We start from the raw sequence: 19,716 nt of genomic DNA, 5'->3' as shown, positions 1-19,716 counted from the left end.
TAACTACAGCTTCATTTGGGCTCTATCTTATGGGCATTCAGATAATTCTGTAGCTCAATGTCTAGCAAGGTATCCTAGGACAAGCTCTGTCACATATCACAGCGAGAGGGAAATACATCTCCTACCACTCCAGTAACCTGGCGAAGTCCATACTGTTGGAGACTCCACTGCTCCCTGGAATGCACTTGTATGTATGTCCTCCCCAGACAGAACTCTCTTCCCTCCTCTTCCTCCTGAAACATATTTGTGAGCCCAGCTTACACGTTCGTGGTGGAGTGTGTGGTAGAGAAGTTCTCCATGCGCACTCTGGCCAGTTTCTCAGCGGAAACCGGCCGCAGGAAGAGCTTGCAGGTGAAGACTTGCCGGCAGGCCTTGCGGAAATTCTCCGAGAGGAAAGCGTAAAGGATGGGGTTGATGCAAGAGTTCCCGTAGGCCAAGCAGTGAGAGATGATGCGGAAGGTGAAGGAGATGTTGTTCAGGGGAAAGTGCCCAAACTCTGCCCACATGGTGATGATGTGGTGTGGCAGCCAGGAGAGCAGGAACACAGCAACCACAAGAAGCACTGTCTGCGCTGTCTGGAAAGGAGAAGATTGTGCATTAAATGGTCACAGTGATCAAGTGAGTCTGTGGGATGAGTGAGTTTCACATCATTACTTTCCTAGAAAAGGGATAATATTCTAGTGAACAGAAATTCATTTAGTCAGTGGTTATCATGGCTACATTTAGTTAAACCCATTAACCTCTCTAAGGAAAACATTATTGTGTTAGATAAAGACTACAATATAAGTAAAAAAAAGGGATTTCTGTCAAATAGGTCTTTCAAATAAGGTTCTATTAACTTTGAAAGGCAATAACGTGTAGGTTCATTGTGTACCTGGCATGCCCCAGGTGCTTCCTTGTTTCACCTACCAGAATGCTGTCTGACAGCTGAGCTAACAAAGAGGTTCCCCTAAGTGTGAACAAACTACCCTGCCAAGCGTCCTCGAATCGACCATGCTGGAAGTCAAATGATGTCCTTGAAAATAGTCTGGAATGATTAGAAGTTGATGAGACTGAAAGACACAGACCTAGTGATCTTGTGGGGTCTAACTCACCCACTGTGGTATGATGGGTACCAAAGAAATTATTAATAAACAGGTCCCATCATTAGCTTTCATCAGCAATAATGGTGCTACTTCTTTACCCTCTAGCAATGTTAAGTAGCTTAGGCTTGTTACCCAGGCAACCTTTCATAGCATCCATCTGCTTAAATTAGGGGGCTACAAGCACTGAAATATTCTTTTGAATAAGGCTTATATACCTAGCTTTCCCCCCCTTTTATTGTGAAATAACAAACCGTGCATTTAACATAGGGCTGAGTATTACACAGTGTGTTTGCAGTTGCTATGTAATAGCACAGAGCTGTTTCTGGGGTCCAGCTTTTTGGGATTTTGCAGATGGAAAACACAGATAATACTAGAGAACTAATGTACATAATTCATGACTCAAGAAATGGGTTTTGGAAATGGAACTTGTGTCTGTTTTTTCAAGTTAGGGACCATGTAGTTAAGACAGAGGAAACTGAAACAAAACTCTGGCTTTTATTGTGGTAACTTTCCTGTAGCTTAAACTACTGTTACTGTAGAGTGTGACCAGCTGTGAAGGACTGATCCAAATAATTTGTGTACTGTTTGAGCTTCTTCCATGAGCTGTGGTAGTTTGCACAGTTACTGCATTACTGTTGATCAAGCTGTCCCCAATTAAGGCAAACCTTCTGATTCGACTTTGAAATTTTGGTGGGTCCATAATAGACATGTACAATGGCCACTACTGGCCACTTAAGTCTCTCTTACTTCTCCTAGAAGTCTTTCAAGCAGCTCCAGGAAACAACTTACAGTGGACTTGTTGTACAGGCAAAGTAAATATGTTTAAGCTGTAGAATGAATCAATAGCATGGTGACAAAGACTAGGAGATATTTTTGTTCATCAGATAATTAGATAAACTTCTGTTATTCCCCCCCCCCCCCATTATTGTCATGTGCAAATTGTGTTGAATTTACTTGCTTATTCTTTTGTTATCTTTGTAGGCCATCTGCCTCTCATTTATGCTTTCCCACATTCCTTTGTCTGTTTTGCCCTTTGATTATTTTTTCCCCTGGCCCTGGACAAGCTATTTCTTGCTTTTAGCCTTCCCCCATCCAAAAAAGCATTGGAAAATGTATTTAAAAAACATTTTGAGGGAGATACCTCATTCAGGGGGATGCAGAAATCTTTAACGTTTAATTGTGTTTAGAACTGTTGTCCTTGATAAGATTCTAATGAAGTCGCTTCAACTTGTCAGGTATCTTGTCAAGTGCAAAATTAAGATTGCCCTGTAATGAGTCAAATGCTTCAAGTATTCCATGGATTTACATATTTTAGGAAGAAATGCCTGAATGTTAGATTAATAAACATTTCCAAGATTAAAATATAGAATGGACAGAACAGTGTAGAGGGGTAGAGGGTTTGTCACTTTCCTAATTTACTCCCAGCTGGAGACAGCCCAGCTGCACATCATTTTTCAGAGCTGATCAGAGCATCCATTTCTACTGTGTACCTCAGCACACAGAAATGGGAAAGAACATTCAATTAGGTTTTCATTAAACAGTACGGGCTTGCAGACAAACTGGGCTTCATTAGGGAGACAACTGCTGTTTCCTGAAATTGGTGAGATTATTTTCCTCTTTTTTTCTTCCATAACTCTAAATGAAGAAGCATAAAGAAGCCTATGCCTGTTCTTCCACACTGTCTTATCAGCAAACAATTAATTCTTCCTTTGTTACTGCTTTGCAGGAGGATGTCTGATATCTGATTATGTGATTTACTGATAAATCTTTTCTCCTGTTATGTTCATCTCTAACTTGTATATTTTTCCAATAAAATTGAGGCAATTGGTGCACATTTTAACTGCCCCAGGCTTGAATATGTTAAACTACAGAGTTACAGACTTCACTATATATTGTAATTTATTGTAGTGAAGATTTGGAAAACACGTAGTGACCCACGGTGCCTTAAGCTTTTGTTTTTAGATATTTCAGGTACCCTGTGTCAGTGCCCAGGAAAGACCTGTGGCTTAGTGCAATATACCACTGTACTGATGGAGAAACTTACCGACCTCTAAGGAAGACAATTTTTGTGGCTTTAGATTCAGGGATACCCAATTGAGAACATCCCTTTGCTCAGAGTCCATGTGTGAGCCAATGTGCAAAGTGAAAACTGCCAGTTTCTTCACTCCTGGTGCCATGTTCTTGTTTGCTTTGTTGGCAAATCTGACTCCCCCTGATAGATTTGCAAACATTCTTTTCCTTTTTGAACATAAAGTTCTAACAGAAAGATCAGCACAATCTGATCTCCAGAAACATGTCCTTGGCTTAGTGCTAAATGCAAAATGTTCAGAAAATGGCATACCTATTCTTAAGTACCTTAAATGCTGGATAGCAGCTGTCTCTACTTCAGAGCACACACATATTTTAATTACTATTGAAGCACTTCTCATTGCCCTTTGGTCTTTTTTTTTTTTTTTTTTTTTTTTTTTATTACACTTGAGTCTAATTCTACCCTTCAATGATCTGAAAACCGCACTGAAAGTGTTCTTTTTCATTGTTCTGTCTTCTTTCTGGGAGCCAGATATGGCAGCTGGATGTCATGAAGAAGAGGAGGGATGGAAGTAAATATATTTTCAGATGTTATAAATTCATTTTAACTACTTGCTTCATTTTTACTACTATGTGCTAAGAGGGACACTTCATTTCCCAGCAGCTTGCTTGCATTGTTCCAACTGCTCATCTGCACATCTCTCATTCTGGGATTATGCCACTAATTTCCTCTCTTGGTGCCCTTGAAACTTACTCACTTTCTATTCATAAATGCATATGAGCATTATGATATTTCCATTATCCCCTAATTGGTAATGATGCTCTTAATTCCTGCTGCCCTGGGCTCCTGTTAAGGAAACAACATGCAGGATTTCACTTCTGAATTCTATTCTCTTGCTCAATGGATTTTTGGATCTTCTAAGTTCCTTTGCTGTATTTACTGTTGTTCAAATGCCAAGGCCTTGAACATCACGTCTACATGGAAATCTTTGATTTGCATGATCGATAGCCAAATAATTAGTTTAGCATACAGGAAAGCAGTTACAGTGCAACTTTTATCTGCCTCTCTTGGCCAAGATGTCCAGAAATACCCATCTACCTTGAATGAATTCTGTGTCTTTTACCTCAGGCTCTTGTATGACCTTCAAAGTGCAGCACTCCAGGGAATGTCCCAAATAAACTTCATGTGTCTTTGTGTTTACTTAGCTCTGGAAGCAATGAACAGCTGATTTGCTTACCTGTCTGGTAAGCAGGGCTCACCTTTCTATTGTGCTAACAAAAAACCAAAGAAAATCAGAGTAGATAATAGAAAATCATACCAGTTTGTTATTTTTAAGTGGCTCATTTGGTCTGTTAGTTGAAGCATCTGGGCTCAAGGTCCCACAACTCCTACTATCCTTTCAAGGGAACTTGCAAAATAGCTGTGAAATTCACATCCCCAGACACATTCTTAAACTTGAAAAAACATTTCAGATTGTTCAGTTTGCAAGGCTTGTTATTTCTTCTTTAAAGATGCACAAGACAGAACTGAGTAAACACTGAGGAATCCTGGTGTGCTCCAGAGGCCAGTAAAACACCACAGGGCCATGCTAGACCTTAGTTTGCATTCATTTGCATCATTAAATCAACTTATTTAAGGCAGATGTATGACCAGAGTTCCTGGGGCTGGGCTCTTATGAAACATTTTGTAACACTGTCAAACAGGGAATCGTTAACTTTCTTTGGAGCCAAATTACAGACTTGCTGTACTCTGCATAGTTCAGAAAAGAGGTAACAGGACTGAAATATACCTAATTGTGATAGAGGGGTGCACAAGATTTCTTAGCATGTGGTCTTGCTGGCTGGCCTCAAAAACAATTATCCAAAACTTCAAAGGAGAATCCTGCAGCATCACACCATCTGATTTTCAAGGATGGCAAACTTGTACAGCTAGTATGGCATTAAATGGGGAAACAGCCAGTCACGTATCTCTTCTGCAGGCACAGTCTTAGTTCATCATAAAGAATTTCAGCATAGGCATGCAAAAAGTTCTAAACATCTTCCTTGCTCTAATGCACAGATTATACATGTAAATGGAAAAGCACTTTGCCCTGATCATGTCCAACATTCGCCACCTAGATGGCAAAGTTATGTAAAAATTTCAAAGTGGGATTCTGAATCAAGAGTCAAATTCTTTTGACAATGGAATGTGAAGTCAAGATGCAGCAAATTTTGTGCAAGGGACATTTTTGCAAAGTTTTATGCGTGCATAAATTGAAAAGGTTGCTGTAGTTTGAACATAACCACCCTGTAACTTAAAGATCATAACCCAAGCACAAAACTTTTTTTTCTTTTTTGGTGATATATGCCTGTATGTCATTTGTAGGATTCTGCTAAAGACAAACTTGTTCTTTTCAGCAGGTGTTTGAACACTGACTTGGAGAGGATGACAACTGTCAGAGCTCTCTGGATTATTCGTAAACTGGACCCATTCAAACAAAATCTGGTTGTAACTAACTTTACTGTAGTGGGTTTACACATTGCCCATGAGTAGTTAATCCAAAAAAACAGGGCCTCTTAAGCTGCCATTTTAGCCCCTACTTCAAATAACAGACTTCAAATAACAGACTTTGAGTACAATGTTGTGGCAAATGGGACAGTGACAGACAGCAGGAAGATCACCTGTAATGGAAGAGAAGGGAAAAGTGACTTTGCAAACATTGTACAGGGAATAAAATCCATGCTGAAACCCTGGCTGTATCTTGTGGCACTGTGGTCTGGGAGACAATAGCTGGGTCTCCAGATCCTGCTGAAGTGAAGCCTGGTGTTAGAGACTTCTATTTAGAGAAGATGCTTCATATACCAGTGGGAACTTTTTGACAAGACCCCCTTGAGAGGAAATGAGTGGCAGTGCCACTCTCTAGGTGTATGTGTCAGAGCTCCTCTTAACTGTGTGGATAACCAAAACTCTACCACTGTTTTACTTTTAACTGGGTTTCATTTCCATGCTGTGATAACAGTTATCACACCCTCATCTGCTCGTGCAGCTCTGCAGGGCCCTGGGCAGCTGGTGCTGCTCTGCTGGGAGCAGGCAGCACACAGCAGGGAGGGAAGGGAGCACAGCTGGAGGGAGCAGGCACTGGGAACCATGCTGTGTTACACAAAGGCAGAAAGGGGTAGAGAATCAAAAAGGAGACTTCTTGGAAAAACAAATTCGTAATACTGTAGTTCATTATGCTTTGTGTCCTGTTCCCATGGGTTTGATTTATTTAAAGAAAAAGGGCTTAATTTTTTTTTTTTTTTCATTTTAAAGGCATAGATACAAATTACTGATACAGTACAATTTTTAAAGGGAGAGATTAAGCTACAGTACCAAGAACCTGGGCTCCATATTCACATATTCAGAGTCAGTTAAATCCAGAATTACTTTGCTTTCTTTGCTACAGCAATGCATGTAGGAAAGTCATGCATGTACTTGCACAGCATTGGGACAGTTCATTTGGCCGTGCCATCATCATCTCTTTAAAAATCACCTTAGGTCTGGATCCAGCATTGTCACACTTGTTCTGTAAATGTTTGTATTACGGAGGTTCACATGCTGTTTCCAGATTTACTAATAGCAGATAAAATACCAGCTCCTCTATGACCTTTCAGGTAGCTTTAATTTGGATTTGTCCCAGTAATGCTTCTTACTGCATTTCTGTGTTCTATGGCTCAAACTATGTCAGTAAGAATGATGTCTCTTCTGCCTGTGATCAGTGTCACAGGATCTGGGGATGGAGGGACTGGTATTACACCAAGACTCCAGCAAGGTCAATGAAAGCTAAAGATCCAGAAATCTTGATATTTTTAAATAATCTTACCTATTTTTTCCAAAGCAGCCTATAATGGAGAATAATAGCAATGTGTTTCCAGTCAGCATGTGGAATGCTGCTCATGGCAAGACCATTCCCTGAGCTCTGTGGCATTTGATTTCTTTCTTAACTATGTTTTATATGTTTTGAAGTGTTTAATCTTGAGGAGAGTTCTTATAGCTTCTGAAATACTGAGTGACAGAGCAAACTGTTTGCAGTGGTAATGCTGGCAACTGTTTCACTGGAAAATCTTGTTCAACAAGGACTCTGAGTCCGCAATTTGATTCTTTCGAGACCTTTACTCATGTACGGAGCCCAGATGAGCCTTGGGAGATTTGAACAAAAAGCTGCAAAATTTACTTTTTAACTGTTTAAAAACAAAACAACACCAAACCTACAAACTAAACAGAAAAAAATAACCAAACCCAAAGGGAAAAAAAAAAAAAAAAAAAGCAAATCCAAACCCTGTTCTCTTGGGGGTAGAAGGAGGATAGTAGCTCAAATGCCCTGTTTTCTTGAAATTATAGGAATGGAACAGGAATTGCATGGTCATAGTTTCAGACTATCCTCTTTTCTGTGAATATGACACCTTGTTTGCCATATCAGTTCGGTGAAGACACGTACTGTGAATTAACAAATGTGCCTCAGACAATTTTATCACCTCATGTGGGAAGACTTGGCTGGTGTGCTACACTTTCTCTCATAGCTCAAGGCAATCAGGGTTTAGCCACTGAAGTCACACATATTTCAGAACAAACTCAGAGTTCTGTATATACTAAATTAACCTTCCAAACGTGAATCAAGATTCATTTGTCAAACATCTTTCAGTTAAATAAGCAAAAGATGTTCACTTAATCCCTGGTGAAGTTTATGATTTAAAACCAAACACAGCTACTTTCAAAAATGGACCAACTAAGTACATATGAAGGAAGCTAGCTTAACAGAACTGACAGGCATCTAAGGGTTTCCCATTAGGCTCTAGTGTGAAGTGTTCTTAAGAAGATGTGCTTTAAAAGACTGACTCTCACTCTTGTGTTTCAAGTATGCTTTGAAAGCCTATGCAGGAATTGAGTGTGTCTGCAACCAACCCAAGAAAGTCTCCCTAAGAAATGCTGAGTAGTGTTTGCAACAAAAAATACTTGAAGTAAGTACACTAAAGAAGATGTTTGGCATGCAGGGACACTAGATGGACAATTTCTACACAGGCAGTGCTGGAAGAAGACATATTGTGAAGGATGATGTGTGTGTGTGTAGAGGAATATATTTGCTTTTTCTTTCATCTGAAAGGATCGTTTATTTTACTAGGCCTAACTGTGTCACATGGAACAAGAATTGCTATTGGGTGTTTCATAATTGTGGCCAGGGAAATACTTAATGGGAGGAAGGGAGGAAGAAGTGCTGTACCACTAACTTATTTGAACAGATAAAATCAAAGGTGTTTTTAAAAGATTGATCCTCTTGGCAATATCTAATAACAAAAGTCAAGGTTGAAGAAACTCTAGAGCTATTTTTTCATCCAACTCCACAGAGCAAATCTGAAAACAACACAAGTGGATACATATCAAAAAGTGTCAGAAATCAAATTCTTAACTCCTTTCTAGAAAAGTAACAGTAGTAATTTTCAACTGTTGGTAGCATTCTCTTAAAAATTAGCAACAAAATAGATAGAGTGCCATTCATATATAGGCAAGGAAATTCTGGAGAGAAATTTAAACCAACCAGTTTAGGGATTTGTTGATGATCTAAAGCAACTTTTCAAAGTCGTGAAATTGTGAAATGATTCTATGTGCAATGACAGTGCTTCTTAGCACTTTATTTGCTGCATTTTACAGTATCAAAATTGTCAACACATCTTGGTTGCCTTTTCTCATGGTAGGTGTTAAACACGCAAAACTCTGACTCTGCTTTCTGTTTGTAGTCTGAACTATTGATCCAGAAATTATACTCTTGGTTTTGACATTTTGATTCACAGTTTATCTGCAGCAGCATCAGCATTCATCAAAAAGTCAGTAGGCAAAACAAGACACGGTGTTTTTCAAAATAGTCTGTTCCATCGAGGTTGGGTGGTGTTCCTGCAGCAGGCAATACACAGCAGCTCATTGCTGCATAATGTGTTGCCTTAGAAAAGGTGATTAAAAGAATGTTTATCAGAACCTACTTGAAGTTAGATGAACAGAGAAAACATGTTCAAAAACACTCTGAGGGGAAAGGGGAAGTAACACCCATATAGTAAATATTGCTTGTGGTGTATTGTAACTTCTACAGTTATCGTGTTATGAGATAATACTGAAAACACCAGTTGAGTTTTATCCTTACAGACAGTGTAAGTGCAAGACCAGTTATGAATTTGATACTCACAAGTATATTGCAAACGAAACTGAGTGTATGCTAGTGAATGTCATGAACCAGTAGAAACAATATATAATCTACAGTTAAATCTGGTTAGGATTCATAGGCAAAAAAGACTGGCAGAAACTGTAGCTCTCTAAATTAACAGGAATCAGCAGAGACCAGGCTGATTACTTTATAAACCTGGCACATCTATTGTATTATAGTCAATGTACAGATTAAACCAAAGGTATTTACCTTCTTCTTTGATCTCTCTGACTTCTTGGAAATGTTCTTTACTTTCGTATGGAGATGGTATAAAACCTTGGGGGGAGGAAAAGGAACAATATATTGAATGGGAAATTGAAATTTATGTATTAATACTGGAACTCCTGATACAAGCACAAAAATTTAAAGTAATCGTTTTAACATTACTTCAAAGATGAATTTGATGTTTTCAGACTTTTAATTCTAAGCTCTCCACATTCAATAAACAAGGTCTGGAAAGAGCATTAAACCTGCTAAGCTTTCAGTAGTTCAGCATATATTAAGAGCTCAGTTGGAACTATGCTGAAATCCACAGGAGTTTTCAGATGGACTTTGAATTTTATATTGAGCCTCAGATTGTCTTCATTTATTCCCTAGGCTGATGATACACATGGGCAGAGAGCAGGCTGCCAGTCCTGTACCCTGGTGGGACTGTCCTGCCACTCCTGAAGGCAGCACAAACAAATGCAGTGGTAGGTATCGGTCACCCTCTAGAGGAAGGGTCATAAGGGGTTTTGGAGCACTGTAGGCAATTCTCAACTAGCAACATCTAGATCTAGCTTTTGAAACCTGATTACAGCACAGCAATAACCTGGAAATGTTTATCCCTCCATAAGCTTTCTCTCTTGCCAGTAGCAAACTTTTGTTACTTAGAGACAACAAAATGAAAAATATGAAAAACAGCAAGAATCTTTAGGGGGTTGGGGTATCAGGCTGGATGTCATCTTGGTAGTTGTAATCCTTTTTGTGAACTGGTGCCATTTCATTCTCTGTTTTCCTTCCCTCCCCCACCTCAAAAAAGTATTCTCTACCAGGAGAGGATATGGAAAGGGTTGGATCAGTTATTTGGCTGTGTAGCTGTGTGCACACACAAGCCACCAAAAGGATCTTTCCCTCAATTTAAACATTATTCCCATCCCTGGCACCCACCTTGGCATAGCAGCAGGTGATGAGCAGCAGGGGCAGGAGGTATCCCACCAGCAGGATGGTAATCTTGTACATCTGCTTGGCTGTGGAACCGTTTGCCCAGTGCTCCCAGCAGAAAGAGCTGTTGGGTGCCTGCTGATGGCCACTCATGAGGGCCTGGTGCTGGGCCACAGGGATGGCAATGAGGAGAGACAGCAGCCAGATGACAGCCACGCCGAGGGCAGCATTGCGCTTGCTGCGGATGCAGGGCGAGCGTTTGGCATGGACCACAGCAATGTATCTGTCCACAGACATGGCCACCAGAGTGAAGATGCTGACCAGCATTGTTGCCATGGCCAAGTAGTGAACCCACTTGCAAAAGAAGGCACCGAAGATCCACTCTGGCAGGGAATAGATGGTGGCCTGAAAGGGAACGCAGAAAAGCAGAAAGGAGAAGTCTGCAATGCTTAAGTTCAGGATGAAGATATTGGTGGCACTGCGTGATGGGCGTCCCCCAGGCCGGAGACGCCCCAAAACAACCAACACTAATGTGTTTCCCACCATTCCCAGCAGAAAAATCAACCCAAAAAGCACTGGTACAATCACCACCTCTGGGCCACCCCTGGTTGCTCCTGCCCAGCACATCGGGGCCTCTGTTTGGTTGGTCTCAAGGCTGCACCTGCTGCTGGTGTTGGCTCCAAGGGAAAGCACAAAGTTGTTTTCCTGCTCCTCCATGGAGCCAGGCAAAGAACAGTCACTGCAGCCCTGACTCTGACAGGTGCGTCTGTGTTTGTTAGGGGTGGCCAGAGGTGAACTTTTCTCTTTTCCAATGCCGTGTCTTCCTTAGAAGAGTAATTTTCTTCAGATGATTCTTCCAAATTGTCTCTGTCTCTGGTGCAGATTATTCCAGGGACTAGCAAACAAAGGAGTTGAGGAATTTGTGTCATCCAAGAGGTGACATCCAGGTTTGGCAGTTGATGCTGGTGTGGCAGAGAAAACGTCCGTGAGAGAAAAGCGAAGGATGAGGCTGCCCTGGAAGCTTGGAGCAGCGGCAGAGCAGCAGCAGCTCTGCTTGCCCCTCCTCTTCTGCTTCCCTCCCACACTCCCTGGATCTGTGGCTGTCATACCTGCTTTCCCAGCTCCACGCTGAGCTGTGGCAGAGAGAACAAATGCTGTCTGTGACCTGAGCCCTTCAGAAAACAACCCCTGGCCAGCTTTGTCCCCATGCTCACGAGGGGGAAGAGCAAAGCAACAGTTCTCATCCGAAGGGATGGATAAGCAGCAGCTGCTGAACAACAGTGTGTGCAGTTCTGTGAGGGGCAGCATTGTTACTGGCTGCATAAGAAGGGAAAAAAGCGGAAATACTTTCTTTTAATCAACAGAGAATGATTTTAGTTGTTTATTTGTTTCATAATCTTCAATGGTCCCATTAGAGCATAAAGCCATCTGAATGGTTGTGTTTCCAACACAAAAAGCTGGGAGAGCTTTCAATTCAGCACCGGGTCTTGCCGCTTCTGGGATATCTGCCCGAATTCCTTAGTGCCTGAATATTCATGGACATTGTTGATCCAGCTTCGAAGAGATTTCAAAGCTACCAGCCCAGTAGTGCCAACAGTATCTGCACTGGAAAAGGAAATGTTTGGTCTTAGTAGCTGTGAGCAGCTGTAATATTCCCTGCCAGGGAATAGAGATGTGGGGTTTTTTTCACAGAAGTTTTATTAAAGATTAATGGCTCAGTTACTGTGGTTTTAATGCTTACTTATAGAAACAGTGCATATGTTTTAGAAGGTACTAAGTAGGTTAGTTCTAATGGTTTGCTTCCTCACATTTCTTAAGGGATTCTTCAGGCAGTGATGAGTGAACAAAGTTTAGGTGAACATTAACAGTACCTGCACACGGTGATTTATGGATGCAGCACAGCTGCCTGCAAAGAGGAATACCCACTTCTATTTTCAGTGGTTACAACTCCAGGCACTGGGTCAGAGTGGGGCACCACTGGCTCTTGTGGATGGGAGGGTTTGGCTGGGGGGAGCCCTTTAATTTTAGAAACAAAGTTCAGGAGCTGAGGGTTGCCCTGTCTTCTGATTTTTTTCCCAGCCCTTGTTGAGAGGTGACAGTGCTGCCTTCTGTAGCCTGCTCTGATTATACCCTTGCTTAACACTGATCTGGAGCTCAATCCCTTATTTCCCTCACAGCTTCGGGGTAGTTATGGGGTGAGGCCAGGGAGGGAAAGATGTCTAAGCTACAATGGAAGAAACGATCTCCCCTTGTCATGAGCAGGTCACTGTGCCGGGACCCGGCGTCACCTGCAGCCCCATGGCCTGGCCGCCTCAAGTGCTGTGGCACAGGACCTCCGACACCTTTAAATCTTCCAGTTCCCGAATGTTTTGTGTGTTTGCTGGGATCTCTGCGGGGACAGCGCTGTGCTGCAGCCCGAGTGCCATCTAGTGACATTTCATCTCCTTCACTGCCCTCAGGCAGCTGCTGGGCCTCCCTCAGCCTTCCCTCCCCTCAGCCATTGAGTCAGGCCTGCACTTTCGTCCTTACGCACCCCCGCCCCGCCCTTAAGTCATGGAACTTAAACCTATTTTCCTTTTGTGATAGTATGTGACCGCTGTAAGGTTACTTCTTGTAATATTATTCATATAACTACATGTAACATTTTGGAGCAGGCTATTGAAAGTGATTTCAGTGGCTATCGATGTTTGGGCTTTTTGTGGTTTTGTTTTTTCCGCTTTTCTTTAGTGGACATTCATACCAGAAATAATTATTTAAAAAGAATCTGTAACACTCACAGCAAATGGGAACATGCATTTTAGTCTTTTAGTGGCTTTGGGCAAAGCAATAAAACTGCAATATGTGTGGTTTCTACTGCAGGGGATTTGAGACAATGCATGCAGGAATTTAAGAATTGCTCGTATATGTCACCTGCAGAACAAACACAGCTTTGCTGTTCTGAGAAATCTCATGGCACGGTAAGCAGAACATGGGCAGGGAATAGCACAGTTTTGGCAGTGAGGAGACAGATCATAGGATTGTTTAGATTTGTAAAAAAAATAAATAAAATTTAACAATTACCTACATTCTTACAGAAGGAACATTCCAGTTCTGTGAAGGTGTTATGACTGGGGCACGGGCAAGAAAGGTGAATATTCTGGAATATTAATTTGCTGAATTAGACATACAGAAAACCATGAGAAGGAACTAATCTTGTTTTTGTTAGGGAACAGAGATGCTGCAAATCTGATTTCAAATGGAGCTTGGCTGGTGTGGACGTATTCCTGGCTGGCCTTACTCACAAGGAAGTACTTTCCAGTGTTAATTTACATGCTTTGCTGAAAACTTACCCTAAAAGTATGTTTACCATGGCAGTCAAAAGTTTCACAAAGATAAAGATTCCTTCTCCTGTTTCTTTCATTTTGCCACTTCTCAACTGCTTTAAATCATGTAGTTTTGACAGTGAGAAATCTCCTGTCCTGAGAATTCCCAATCCAAATACAATCAGAAGGGAACTGACCATGCCAAGACAAAGTAGTTGCAATAAGACCTGTTCATTAGTCCAACTAACAAGAGAAGGTCAAATCACTTAAGTACAGGAGCACAGATAGCAAGTGAACCTGTAATGTCTGATTTGCTGGGAACACCCACATTATGTGTAGTATTTTAAGATTCACAGTGTTTCATCTGGAAGCCATAAACAATTAATGCCCTGTGGATTGAGTGGCATGAAATATTTCAGCTGTAAAAATTCTGCTGTTTTTTAGAAACTCTGTTGCTTCTTAGATGAAGACAACAAATATTTAAACATGAGTGGGAGGATGTAGCAAAAGGACACTGAATAATCTTCGTGAGAGGAAAAAAAATGTAGAAGTTTGACAGCCATCACTGATGATTAAGATCAAGAATGAACTGGAAGCCAGATGCTGTTGCTTTTGTCTGAGTTGATTTGGGCTAAAAGCTTTAGATTTTTACCCCTGACTAAACAGGCATCAGATGTGTCTTGTTGAGAGAGGATAGTACTGGACCTCTATGAACAAACTTGCAATCCCAGAGTAAGGAGAAGAGTGGGAGAATATCAACCCTAAGAATAAAGGTGGGGAAAAAAACACCCCAAAACATTAAAAAGTAGTATTTAAATGGTAACATTTTTAGCTTGTGTAGGTACAAACTAATTTGTCCATTTTCTGATTGCTAATGGATGCTTCAGTTCCTAATTGCACTGAATATCAGGTATGTTGTAAACTGCTCCTACTGTTTTGGCAGTCATGGTTCAGCTTTTGATACCTGTGCATTAGCTCTCTAAGCCTCTTGATTTTGGAGTGGAAAGAGGGCACTGAAGCATAACAACCAGCAAGAACCTTACTGTCACACTTTTCTGTGTGTCTAGAGAATGTGGGTTACATCTCAGATTCAGATCCATTTAAAGAAAAACAAACATCCAGATCAAAAGCCTGTTTGTGGCTTTAGTTTCAGCAGCTCTTGGTGCTTTTTGAAAGGCTGATTCAGGCTGAAAAGCCCTTTAGGCTGACTAATGAGCTACCTAGATGCAACTGGGAAACAAGCAGAAATTTCCCAAGGTCAGAAATCAGCACTTGTCTCACACCAACCCTTTCCAGTTATGATCCCAAATGGAAAGAGAAGGTGCAGTGGCCATTCCTCTGGAAGTATGACCTCAAGGGAGGCAGGAGATCCTGTTGACTGCTCGGCATATTTGTCCCCAAAAATGACAGCCCATATTCAATTCCTTTCCAACTCCATGTAATCCCTTTCCTGAGTTGCATCTAGATAGCTCCTGAAGGAGCTGAAACCTTCATCCCCCTAGGAGTTACTTGTCCACCAGGCCCCAAGCCGAGCTGGATGGGGTGGTAGTGCTCATGGAGGAGCTATGATGAAGTGCTGCAGCAAGTACAAAACTCCCAGAATAAGCAAATCCTTTCACCTTTTTTGAGCTGTGACCTTTGAGTCTTCAGTGAAGGATCAGAATTGAACTTAAGTGTTTCACTCTTGCCATTATTAAGTCCTCACATGGTTGTTCTGTGTCATCCTTACTGGACAGGTAGCTGGTTAGAAATACCTTACAAATGCCTTTGGCCTTACCTAGAATTTATAATAAAAATAGAACAACTTCATTTAAACAGTCAAAAGCATTATATCCGCACTGTTTCCAAACTTTCTTCTGCAGTATAATTTTTGATAAGGCAGGTAAGATTGTTTAACAAAGTTTTTTATTCATTTATGACTAGCCAAATGAGTAAAAAAAATCATAATTTTGGTTCTGAGAGAAATTATGTTGGAATAAAGTTACAAAAAGAGAAGACTGTTTGGCATACAATGTTGGCAGATACATATAAAACCAGCACAGAAATATGTCAAAACCATAATGAGCCTCAAAACAGGAGGCTTGTTGATACTTGTTTAGTATTCTGCAGGGAATAAGGAACGTATTCTGGCTTATGTCAACAGATTCAAGACAATGTGTCTCTTCCTGTGTACTCCTGTGGTTTTGTGCACAGCTCTTCTATGTAGTCAGAGGAAACAAAGTGATGTGAGTGATCTTTCACAGTTTGGCCTTAACACAGAAGAACAAGATGTCTTTATCTGAGTCCCAATGTGATATATTTGTAAATACATATGTGCCTTTATACAAAGGGCAATGAGATCCCAGTGCAGAGTCTGAGACTCTGTGGTGTGAAAACCAGAAGCACAATGTCACCCTGGAGAGGTGCTGCTCCCCTGTTCAGTACCAGACCTAGTGTTTATGTGAAGAAAGGTAAGGAGATACTACAACTTGTGGAGTGTGTGAGCTCGGTCCATCTTGATTTGAAAACCAGATCATTCTATGACAACACAAGAACCTTTAGTTAGCTTCTCATTGTGATAAACTGATTTAAGGCCAGGTCACAAATCTGTTTTTCCTATGTGTGTATCAGCTTGACTTTGCCAAACTGTTTGGGTAAGATCACTTGTCCACTTATCTCTTAACACTTTTCTATGTGTAACAAGATGTGCTGTCAACTGGCTAACTCTGCAGCATAATAAAATCCTGCAACAGTTCTGAGAAAGTCCTGGTGTCTTGCTGTTCAAATAACCCTTTTACTCAGTCACTCCAGACTGTATCACAAAATGCTGCCTATTACAAAAGGAGAGATATAAGTGTACATGCTGCGCTTTAATACCATCTTAGCAAAAAGTTTCCATGGTGATTTGCTCTCATTGCAGGAAGGGAGCTCTCTTTCCAATAGAACATTGGCAAATTTCTATCCACTGCCTCACTGAAATTACTGCCAAATTCCTCAATTAAAGGAACCTCTTCTTAAACATCACAATATGTTGTGAAAAACACCTGAGAAATAATGGATCCTAGCTTGATAAATTTTTTAGTCTAACAAAAACATCCCAAGACAAAAGTATTTGGAAGTTTCTTAACACTTATGTTAAAATAATAATAATAATAATAATAATAATAATAATAATAATAATAATAATAATAATAATAATATCTCTTATTTGCACACAGCTCTGTCTGAATGTTTAAGAGCATCTAATTGTGCTTCATGTCATATTCTGAGGCAGCTAAATTAAAACAATTGCAGCAAATTCTAGATTTTTCTGAAAGTCTCTGACTGAATGAGCAACTTTACTTGGTTTCCAGTTTGATCAATGTGGTCTGAACAAGAGACACAACCAGTCAATTTATTTCCATGTTCCATTTAGCTTCATAATGCTTCTGAGGTAAGAAAATAAACACTGCCTGTATATGTGCCCAGCACAGCTGTTTGCAGACATGCAGCAAAGAGAAGTCATTGCTTAAGCCATTCAGCATTCCTAATGAAGAGACTGGCACACAACCGATTATTTAGAGAGCTGGTATAAGAGGCTACACTCTTCTAATATCCTGGCATGTGCTGACAAGCTTGAAGTTAAAAGTGGTTGAGAGCTTCTCCTCATAAGTATAGGAATGAATAAGAAATCAGGCCTTGCTCAAGGATTACCTGGATACCATCTGCAAATCAGGCAAAGATAAAAATTTTCAGGCATCCCTCCAAAACTCAAAGTAATGTCTTGTAAACATGAGTAAAAAAAAAAAAAAAATAGACCCATTATTAGGTGGCAAAAATGAAGCTAAGTAGACTTGTTCTAAATTGGATTTTCTCATTAATACCAAAATGATTGGCTCTTCTCAGAAACCTGTGCTAAACAGGAAATGTGGCATGATTGAGTGGAACTTGCTGCCCTCCCTGGCTCTGGGTGCCTAATGCCACCAGGGCAGCAGCTGCTTTAAATAGATATGAATGGGTTTGCTCTTCCTGAAAAATTGGAGTGGGAAGTGGCAGAAACAGAGCTCTGAAAAGTCTGCTTTTAAACAGGAAAGTATTTTTTTTTTCTTTTCTTTTTTTAAATGTTTCTGGAAGCCTTTTCAGATAAAATTCTCAAACTGAGTAGGCAACAATTTCTGTTGCCCTTGAGGCTTTTGTGACCTCTTCAGCTGCCTTTCAAAAAAGATTTTTCTTCTTGTTTCCTTGGGTAGGGGAACAACCTCCAAATAAAATAGCCCACCTGTCTGAAGGAAGCTACTTGGCATCCTGGTTCTCAGAAGCCATCTCCAGACGCGCCAATTAGAAATCTGCATCAGACTACGTATTATTTTAATGGGGAAGCTCCTGCCACCTCATGGCAAGAACTTTCACCTTGCTTGAATCAAAATTGTTAAACCGGACACCTGATACCTTTGTAGAACAAATGCATAGCTAAACAAACAGAGGCCTTGCTTGGTTTGCTTCGCTGTTTGGGCATTATCAGTTGTAAATATTAATGCTATTTTAAAATAAACATAATATAAATTACTAGATAGGCTTATTGCAGCTATTTTTTTCCCCTGCTGCTCCTTTCTCCATCTTTCATTCCAAGAAAGTACAGAAATTAATTCTGTTGGAGTATTGAACCAGGAGAATCCACAGCAACTTTGGTATTTTTAGAAAAAACTTGTTAACAAGACACATTGATGGGTGTCAGAATAGTACTAATTTGTGTTCATCCTGAAAGGTATCTGCATTTGATTTGGACTATGTGCTTTCAGCTATAGGCAACGTTCAGCTCTTGATTCCTTCTAAGCAGCTTTGGTGATATCTTGATGTGCTTCATGAAATATTTTCTCTGTGAAAACTTATCTTGCTACTTCCTGTTTCTTTTGTGTTTGGTGCCAATTGATGTGGTTCTGTATGTTCATGTCCTGAGAGTGTATGGCATCCTCTGAACTGCCTTCAGGATGCTGGTCAAATAAGTCATGAAACTGGGGCAGCTTCAGGCAGCCCCAAAGCAGAGCAACATGGCAAAAAGAAGTTTTTTACTGACTTGGTTTTTAACCTCTTTGATCTCCCAAGATTAATATTTCTCATAAGGTCTCGTCTAAGACATATGTTGTAGCCATGCTGATTTAAACAAATTAAAATTACCAAAGGACCTCCCATCACCACCCCCTCTAAGTGGGAGCTCACTTAATTTTAGGACCTGAAACAAATGCTGTTTTGAGTAGAAGAAACAGATGGAACTCAATTTGCAATAGTTAAGTCTGCCTGTATTGCCGTTTTTAAGCAAACTGAAATCCTGGCACACAGGATTTCTTCTTCCTAACATGTTGTAACAGTTTCTAATTAAAACACTGATACCTGCACTCAAGAAATGCCAAACTGACTGCCCTGGAGTTTGCAAACTTCACACAAAGACAGCAAGTTTGAATACTTGATAAGCAGGACCTACAATACTGTTAATGTGGCTTGTCCCTAAGGAATTGCAATGGGGTTTTAAAGCTGATTCATACACAAAACTATATCCATCCAAAATGCTGAAGTGCTAGAAGAGAAGAATTTTACAGAAAACAAAATTGCAGTTAAAAATGACTGCTGCAATAGGGATCTGCATGTACAAAGTCCTACTTTCCCAGCTGCAGTCATCTACAGTTCAGTCTGTGCTGATAGTAAAAACTATCAGTGGTTTGGATGTGTAAGTACTGAAATTAATGAAGATGCTCTGGGCTGGAACAAGCCTTCCTAGTGGGAAAAGTAGTTCCAGCACATAATGCTATCCCTCTGCCTCCAGACAGCAGCTGATTTGAGTGTGAGTGCTGCAGTTATTTTATAGCTTCTCAGCTTGCCCCAAAAGATATGTGAGGTGAATATAACATGATCCAAACATGAGGATAGCTATTATCAGGGAGAGACAGCTGTGTAACAACACTCTGGACAATAAAGATAGCTCTTGGGATATTTATT

At 40.6% G+C, this 19,716-nt stretch overlaps 1 protein-coding gene across 1 annotated transcript; it reads right to left on the bottom strand.

The window, feature by feature from the left end:
• Positions 1-219: 219 nt before the first annotated feature.
• LOC131582682 (galanin receptor type 1-like) lies at positions 220-11,186 on the bottom strand. The gene is made up of 3 exons (XM_058846114.1): positions 10,472-11,186; positions 9,533-9,598; positions 220-575 (listed from the first exon to the last, which is right to left on the bottom strand). The coding sequence occupies exons 1-3, from the start codon at positions 11,180-11,182 to the stop codon at positions 258-260; spliced, it is 1,095 nt and encodes a 364-aa protein (XP_058702097.1). The 5' UTR covers positions 11,183-11,186; the 3' UTR covers positions 220-257.
• Between the last annotated feature and the right edge of the window lie 8,530 nt (positions 11,187-19,716).

This window comes from Poecile atricapillus, chromosome 10 (genome assembly GCF_030490865.1).
Source record: "Poecile atricapillus isolate bPoeAtr1 chromosome 10, bPoeAtr1.hap1, whole genome shotgun sequence".
NCBI lineage: Eukaryota > Metazoa > Chordata > Aves > Passeriformes > Paridae > Poecile > Poecile atricapillus.
The sequence above is the reverse complement of the archived record's forward strand: the minus strand, read 5'-3'. Positions and strand labels throughout refer to the sequence as shown.

Excerpts from the sequence above, each read along its gene's own strand:
- LOC131582682 (XM_058846114.1), bottom strand. The coding sequence starts at position 11,182 with ATGGAGGAGCAGGAAAACAACTTTGTGCTTTCCCTTGGAGCCAACACC. Across the intron at positions 9,599-10,471 it reads TCACCTGCTGCTATGCCAAG|GTTTTATACCATCTCCATAC; the intron begins GTGGGTGCCAGG and ends CCTCCCCCCAAG. Across the intron at positions 576-9,532 it reads CAGAGAGATCAAAGAAGAAG|ACAGCGCAGACAGTGCTTCT; the intron begins GTAAATACCTTT and ends TCTCCTTTCCAG.